Below are 7,229 nucleotides of genomic sequence, written 5' to 3' on the forward strand. Positions count from 1 at the left end.
GACTGAGTTTCTTTGTAATTAAACTTCTGTGTCTACCAGAGATTGCATTACACCAGGAAATGTGTTTCTAAACTGTGTAATGTTTACATGGGTTGAGAATACAATAACTGGCATCAGACTCTCCAAGATTGAGTTTCTTTCTCACCTATTCACAGTTTGCTTACCTGTCTGTACACTAGCAGAATTCAACTTACTCAAAGGACAAAAGAATGGTTAAAAATTCTTGAACTGAAGTTACCAAAATCTAGGAATCATGTGCATGTTAAGACTCAATCCTAGATCTTCTCGAAGAACAACCAGTACTCCCAATCATCTCTTCAGACTCCTTTCTCAGGTATAAATCCTATAAATAGATAAATATTTTCCTGCCTAAATAGCTACACCTTAGTGTGCTTATCTGTGCGCATGTGTGCATGTGTGCATGTATGCATGTGGGTGGTGAAAAGATGCAGAAAAAATCTTAGTTGATCCTATAACTTGCTTCTCAGGAACAGTTTTGGTTTTGTTTCTTAGTTGTTTATTTTGTTTTGTTTTCTGAGACATGAGAAACATTCCCTTGTTTTGATACTAGCCCTTGGGAAAAGGACAGAGCTTTGGGACATAGAAAAGTTTCTCTGATCCCTTTATAGAAGCATCACCTTGACATTTAGACCCCAGCAGAGAAAATCACTCTCAGCAGCTGAGCAGCTGGAGACATCAGAAGGAACATTTGTAGAAGTCTGTGTTCTCACTTCTGTTTCCCTGTGTGTAGTATGTCATAGTTTGAATCACTGTGGCAGGGGTACTTAAACCATTTTGACAGTAATAAGTTGCAACATCTTCAGGCTGAAAACTGTTAATCTTAAGAGAAAACTGTGTGTTAGATCCACTGCCACTGAACCTCGATGGGATCCATATTCCAAGCTGGTTGCATAATAGATTAGAAGCTGAGGAAAGTTTGCTGGTTTCTGCTGATACCAATGTAAACCACTGGAAATGTCCTCACTTGCTTGACATGTAATGGTGACACGTTCTTCCACAGACACTGACAGGGAGGTCGGAGATTGAGTCATCTGAATATCACATCTGGCATCTAAGATTGGAAAATTGAAAACCAATTAACAAATGATTAATTCTCTCACAAGAAGATTTTCTCTGAGACCAAGGAGCACTGACTATACACAGCTGAATAAATTTCCAATGTTGTCTTCCTTACCTGTAAGCCATAGCAGCAGCAACCCCAGGAGTTCAGTTGGCACACTCATGTCTGTGCTGTGACTGGTATGAGGCTGACTCCGGCATGTGGTGTGACCTGATTATGTAGAAGTCCTCATGTCAGTGGGCTGTGCTCTGGGTACATGCATATCAGCAAAGGGTAGGCACAGCTGCAGGACTCATCAGATCAGGACTCATTACAGACCTGCTATTCTCCTTTATCTCAACAGAGACACAGCACACATTTATTTGTAGGGAATGTGCTTCTCCTTGAACAACAGAGAACAGCAACTGTCTGTGAGTTACATCTTATTTTGACTTCTATCACATTCTGCATATAATTTCCTTGTTAATTTTCCCCCATGGCAAGGTGTTTCAGATATGCTACGTTTCTAGGCAGAATATAAGGAGTCCCATTTTCCTTTTATTATTGTATGTATGTTTTCAGGACTGATGTGTTCACAGTGGACATTCAATTGGTGTGGTCAACGCTGTGAAGGAACACATCTTCTGCTGCAAGTGTTATCCAATTCTCTATAGTACTTTTTGTAGAGGTAAAGCTTCATGGGCTTCGGCCCAAACTGTTGTTCATGATCATTGGTGTCTTCCTTATTCAATTAATATTTGAAAATAATTTTTGTTGAGATTTAACAGTTATGGCTTCTGTTGTTACTAGAGGACACAAGCCCATAGCAAACTCCCTAATCCTCTGGCTCTATTAATCTTTCCACTACCTATTTCTAAATGTTCACCAAGCCTTGGGTTTGGGAGACTTTTGTAAATGTATCCATTTAGCCTGAGCTCCACAACTAGCATCGCGCCTTATTGCTCACAAGGATACACAGAAGAGTAATAGAAAATACTGGAAAGTGTGGATTGTAAATATATGATCTCACATAAATAACTCATCTTTTAAAGTAAACAGTCTCATTTTACTTATTTATGACACCTCAGCTAACCAAGAACTACTTTCATCAAGGCAAGACAAGGTCATTGGTTTTCTTCCCTTCTTCCTACCCAGATGGGCTCTCTTCCAAACTCATCTGGGTTTATATCTATATCCAATGTGCCTGTGATACCTAAAACTAGGCACCTGACTTCTTCCCCCTCTTAGGATACTATATGTAACGAATATGAGTATTCCATCCAGAAATAATTATTCCTGCCCTTAAATGTACAATGGATCCCAAACTTGCATAGGCTATATGCACCATATATTTTCTAAATATTAAGATGGTATGCATCATAGTCTATGATCAGACAGAGGGACACAGGCTGTCTAGTGAGCAAAGCATGTAAGTAGTGAAGATAGAAGTATATATGGGAAATTATAGCCATACTAATGTCCAGACTTAGTATGAGATTCCATGAATGGTTGAATGGAAAAAGATTTACATGTCCACAGAAGCATTGTGTAGGAGATAGAGAATATTCAAGGTAAAACTGAAACCCATTCATGGCCTGAATATGATGATGGACACAAGAGAGGTGTCAGAAAGAAGAGGTAGGTGGATTGGTTATGCAACTGACTTATGTGAAAAGATAATGACCAGGTCACTCTGAAATAGGTGGTCAGTGTTTCCATTCAGGGATATATGAAAAATTTGTTTATGTTCGATAGGAATGAAAATATTTCATCTTGTGTGATTTCTTTCCATTAATAAGGGTATTTTTCATGTACTGACACCATATATGCATGATTTGAAAAGCCAAAAGCCCTGCCAATAAACATAGTTAGTAAACATGATAATTTATCTCACAGCGTCATTAAAGTGTGGCACAGAACACTCACATACATGCTAATTTATATGAGATGGATTTGATCTCTACATAAATGCAGAAGTGATTCATTTTTACCAATGTCTCAGGTCAGGAATACAGCTGGTTGATGACAGTCTCCGTGTATGCTACACCTGCCCCACACCTGAGGCACTGAATAGAGAAAACAGTCTCCTGTCTTATTATCTGGAAAGTTTGATTTTACTTGCAAAACAGCTGCTTTATGTATGGATTGACACCATCCCTAGGTAATTTCAGGTGCCTACTTTACTTAAACCACCTTAAAAAACCTTAGTTCTCAGACCACTCTACAGTTATTATTGGATACAAGGCAAGTTAAAATTAAAAGAATTTGTTATTTCTCTCACTACTCTAAATCACTCATTTACACACTCTTCTGGAAGCCCATTTTGTAGCACATTTCATTGTATTTGAGCAAATAATACTGCAGTCTGTCTACAATCTAACACTTGGAATTTAGGTTAAACTTCCATGGCATGCAAAATTTCCTATCCATAAAATATGTAAAATGATGAGATGACTCAGTGGAAAAATGTATAACCTGTAAGAATGCTTGCCTAATTAGAATGCCATGGATCTGTCCCTGGACTGATGACTGAAAATCACTGGAAAAAAAAAACAAAACAAAAAACAGTGAATGACTTGCTGCTTATTTAGTGTGGAGAAAGACTAGACCTCAGATTTTTCCCACAAAATCGACAAGAGACTTTGGGGATCTACAATTCACATGCACAAGGCTCATAACCAATTTCTTCATGACCCTCAACATAGAAATATACTATTTCAGTTGTAAGAAGCTGCAGAGCGTCTCCCATAGAAGAAAATATAAAACACAGAAAATTCATTTGCATACATCCATACAATGGTTGATATTCTGCCTAAGCTCCACACCCACAGCTACCTGGGAATAGCCAGATGTGCTCAGCCCCACAGTTGCCTGTTAACAGCCAGCTGTGACTGACTATAAAGAGAGCTTCTTGCCCTCTCCTCTCCCTCTTGCTCCCCTCTTTGCTCTTCTCTGCTCTTCCCTGTCCCTTCTCCCCCCTCCCACAACCTCCCTCCAGGTTCCATGGCCAGACTCCTTTACTTCACCCTCCTTCTACTCTTCTTCTCCCATTAAACCTCTCAACATGGAACCATGTTAGCTTGGTGTGTTCTGTCTGGTTTGGAGTCGAGATTTATACAATAACATTGAAACAGGGAGATTGATCTCCCAGTGCCTACATGGCCTGATCATAGGCCTTTCCCTCTGCATTCCAATGCACCCCCAAGTGGGGCAGCAGTAGGGAGGGATAGAAACTAGCAATCCTGACACAGTACTCCATAGACCCACAGCACATTGCTTGTCATTGGCTGAGTGCTCACATTGACTGTGGCAAGGAGGACTGGAGATGCACAGCACTCAAGATCGTTGCCTTTCCTCTGTTGGGCCCTGTTACATCAACTGCAGCTTCTGCATACACCACCTGAATTCAATTACATTTGCTGCCTCCTCTAGGCCATCTCTGCCATCCAGGCCGCCATCCAACCACCACCATGACCACCTGCTGGCTGCTGTGGGACTCAGCACTTCCAACACCCCAGCAGACCTCCCCTGCTTATGCCTTCCTTATAGCTGCCCACCAAGGAGAGCACCCTCTTCAAGCACATGATGGTGAGCAGTACCTACTCAACCTCTGTGTGCTTTCTTTATCTCAGAACTTGACTTTCCTTGGTGTACATATGATCTAAGGTGAGTGTTCCTCTGCCAGGGCCCAGCCTCAACACAAGATTGGGGTTCTCAACTGGAAGCAGGGATATCTGGAAGGCACATAATAAATATACACAGACTACTCTTTGGGTACAAACTGACAGGCAATTTCAAGGCTTAAAGTCTCTCTCTGACTCTCTGGCTCTCTGACTCTCTGTCTCTCTCTCTGTTTCTCTGTCTCTGTCTCTGTCTCTCTCTCTCTCTCTCTCTCTCTCTCTCTCTCTCTCTCTCTCTCTCCTTCCACCCCTCCCTCTCTCTCAGCTTGAGGCTGCACAAACTCTGTTTTCTCTTGTGCACTCTGATTTTTTATTGCGGTTTTCTTTTCTCAAACTCCCACACTCATGCACATCTCTGTTCATTACCATTTCATTCTCACAAACACTCTTCATACATATCTCACACACATCACACACACCACATGCACTCTCCTTTCACACACACAGTCTTCATACACACATCACATTCTCTCATTCACTCTTCACATTCTCTCTTCACTCCCGTGTCACATGCTCTTCTCATGCTTTCACACTCACTCTCACATTTGTTCTCAGACTTGCTCTCTCATTCGCTCCTTCATGTGCTCCCATTCACTCTTCACGTTCTCTCTTTTATACTTTCTTCATATGTTGTCTCTCATTCACTTTTAACATGTTCTCTCTCATTCTCTCCAGTCTTTCTATTGCCCCAGTCTTCTATTGATAGTTCAAAAGTAGGTAGAAAGAAGGAATTGTATAATTTCCAAATCAAATTCAAAAGAATAACCACATCCCACAAAGAATTAAGAATTACAATTGTTCCCCAAAGTTTCAAGCTTCCCCTATTCCCAGGTCTGTGGCCAAAATAATAATTGTAAACTTATAATTATTTTTTTTCTTTTTTCCCAGAGCTGGGGACCGAACCCAGGGCCTTGCGCTTGCTAGGCAAGCACTCTACCACTGAGCTAAATCTCCAACCCTAAACTTATAATTATTAAACTTTAACTTTTGACTTATTTTATTTCAGATCTCAAAACTCCGAGGTCAGCTACTTTCATTTTTCCTGTGAAGCTCTAATGATAAATGACAGAGGCAAAACTGCCAGGCAGTGGCCAGAAAGAATCAAGCTAACCCTTAATTCAGTGGTTCTGCTACCTTTTTGTTCCTTGCACAAAATGACTCTCGCAAGAGTCGCAAGGATTTAGGACACTGAACAGTTTCTCTGACTCCTATGTAAAAATATTACATTGACCTTTGTCCCTGGCAAAGAACAACACTCACAGCAGCTGAACAGCTGGAGACATCATGAGGATCAGCTGGGGCACCCTGTACTCTCACTTCTTCTTCCCTGCATGGTTTATGTCATGGCTTGAATCACTGTGGGAGGATAATCGTAATACTGTTGACAGAAATAACTTGCGACATCTTCAGATTGCAGGCTGTTTATCTTGAGAGAATACTGTGTACCAGATCCACTGCCACTGAACCGTGATGGGACCCCAGTATGCAAGCTATTTGCATTATAGATCAGGAGCTGAGGAGATTTCCCTGGCTTCTGCTGATACCATGCTAAACCATTGTAAATGTCCTCACTTGCTCGACATTCGATGGTGACAGTTTCTCCCAGAGATGCAGACAGGGAAGCTGGAGACTGTGTCATCTGGATGTCACATATGGCATCTAAGATTAGAAAATTTTAAAAAATCCGCACGTGATCAACTTGGTTGCAAGAGGATTTTCACGGTGACAAAGCAACATTGATTACAGGAAGCTGAATAAATTTTCAGTGCTGTTTTCCTTACCTGTAATCCACAGTAGCAACAACCCCAGGAGCTGAGTGGGGACACCCATGTCTGTGTGTGACCTCTGTGAGGCTGATTCCAACACAGGGTGTGACCTGATTATGAAGAATTCCTCATGCTAGTGCTTTGTATATATGCAAATCAGCAAAGGGTATGCAAAGCTGCTGGATTCATCAGGTCAGCACACATTACAGACCTGTGGTTCTCTTGTTTCTCCAACTAAGACATAGTACATGTTTATATGTAGAGGATGTGCAACTGTTTTAACAACAAACAAGGGACATAGTCTATGAGTGAAACATTTTTTTTTTCATTCAAGAACACATGGTATATTTGGCATATAGAACTTCAATCGTGTGTGAATATTAGATCATTGTGTAACAATAGATTACAAATACTCACATAACTTATATCTTGCCAGTGCTTTAGTATTCTGACTGGAATTTGACTGCTTTACATGGCTATGAGTGAAACATTATTTTGATTTCTATCATGTTTTATTCAGATTTACCAAGTGTTTTCCTTCATGTCCCGGTTTTTCAGATATTGTACTGTTCTAGGTAGTACATAACTGGTTCTGTTGTCCTTTCAAAGTTAGGTGTAGATGTCATTGTGGCCATACAGCTTCTTCTGTTTTTTTTTCCCTATGTTTGTGAGCCTGAATTTTAGTCAGACCATTTTTCTCTTCCCTTTCCTTACTACCATTCT

General features: G+C 40.7%; 1 pseudogene and 1 gene segment (V, D, J or C); both read right to left on the reverse strand.

The window, feature by feature from the left end:
* Nucleotides 1-505: 505 nt before the first annotated feature.
* Nucleotides 506-1,244, reverse strand: LOC134486789 (immunoglobulin kappa variable 1-39-like; annotated as a pseudogene).
* Nucleotides 1,245-6,061: 4,817 nt separating this feature from the next.
* Nucleotides 6,062-6,606, reverse strand: Igkv28 (immunoglobulin kappa chain variable 28). The segment is given in 2 exon segments: nt 6,062-6,399; nt 6,522-6,606. Coding segments are annotated over 2 exon segments (372 nt in total).
* Between the last annotated feature and the right edge of the window lie 623 nt (nt 6,607-7,229).

This window comes from Rattus norvegicus, chromosome 4 (assembly GCF_036323735.1).
Source record: "Rattus norvegicus strain BN/NHsdMcwi chromosome 4, GRCr8, whole genome shotgun sequence".
Taxonomy (NCBI): domain Eukaryota; kingdom Metazoa; phylum Chordata; class Mammalia; order Rodentia; family Muridae; genus Rattus; species Rattus norvegicus.